This window comes from the organism of the source record quoted next, assembly GCF_019968955.1.
Source record: "MAG: Porospora cf. gigantea A chromosome Unknown PgA_NODE_13130_length_1026_cov_1887.1, whole genome shotgun sequence".
Taxonomy (NCBI): Eukaryota; Apicomplexa; class Conoidasida; order Eugregarinorida; family Porosporidae; genus Porospora; species Porospora cf. gigantea A.
This window is the reverse complement of record NW_027151375.1, coordinates 1-1,026: the sequence shown is the minus strand read 5'-3', so window position 1 is coordinate 1,026 and position 1,026 is coordinate 1. Positions and strand designations below refer to the sequence as shown.

Below are 1,026 nucleotides of genomic sequence, written 5' to 3'. Positions count from 1 at the left end.
ACTACGCCGCCGTGATGGCCCCCCTCCATGCGCTCCTTCGCGCCCCGGCCGCGTCACCCAAGCGGACCCCAAAGAGCGCGGGGCAGGTCGAGAGCCTGAGCGGCTACCACGGGGGCCGCTTGGCCTCTTTCGCGGACGACCTAGCCCTCTTCATCGAGAAGCACCCTAAGGGCCTGTCCTCCGCCCCGATCCCGAGTAACCCCGGGTTGGCCGTCTTCCTCTACGAAATCCGCGAAGCCGGACCCGGGCTCCCCGATTGGCTGCGGGAGCGCCGCATCGTCGTATTAGAGGACACCCTGGCCTCGGGAAAGACCACCCTCGTCCGTCGTTTGGAGTCGACCGAGGCGAGCGAACCCCCCGCCCTCGCCGAGGAATGGTTGGACACTTGCAGCCACTACGGTTGGGACGCCAGCGAGATCCTGGCCCTCCCCTTTCAGCCCAAGGAGAACCTGATCATGGGTCTGACCATCCTGGGGCTCATCCGCCTGCACCGGCGCCAACCGGAGGCGAAGGAGATCATCTCCGACCGATGCCTCCTGGCCACCATCTTTCAGTGGGGACACGTCAGCTCGGCCCACGTGGCGCGCTGGTTTCTGGGCGTCCCGCCCCTGTCCCTCTACCACCCGGAGCTGACCTCCTTCATTGTGGCCGACTTCCCAGATGAGGTCGCCCGCGAACGAATCCAGCGCCGCGCGCGAATGGTAGGGGACCAGACGGAAGAAGACTACTACTTCGCCGACCAGGGGAGGCGGTACCGACGCGTACGGCGCGGACTGAGGCGCTACCTGTATTGGCTCAAGGCCGTCTTCTCTGACGTCCAGGTGGTGACGACCGAAGAGGAGCGCCTGGGGGCCCTACGCCGCCTCCAGTTCCTACCCCCGGCCCCGGAAAGCCTCGCGGCGTCTCTGGCGACGAAGCTCTCCGATAACAAGCACCGCCCGATCCAATGGTCCCCGGACTGCACCTCGGCGGTGCAAACGGCGGTGCAACGTCTCTCCGAGGCCGTGCTCACCGTTCCCACTGACG

At 66.7% G+C, this 1,026-nt stretch overlaps 1 protein-coding gene across 2 annotated transcripts; it reads left to right on the top strand.

Moving 5' to 3' along the window:
* KVP18_000838 (uncharacterized protein) lies at nt 1-1,026 on the top strand (the record flags this gene model as incomplete). Of its 2 annotated transcripts, none has more annotated exons than XM_067950299.1 (1): nt 1-1,026. In XM_067950299.1, a coding segment is annotated over one exon (1,026 nt), but the record flags the coding sequence as incomplete, so codon positions are not given. The 2 variants fall into 2 exon arrangements, with proteins under 2 accessions (XP_067813104.1, XP_067813105.1); XM_067950300.1 differs by having other exon boundaries at nt 15-1,013.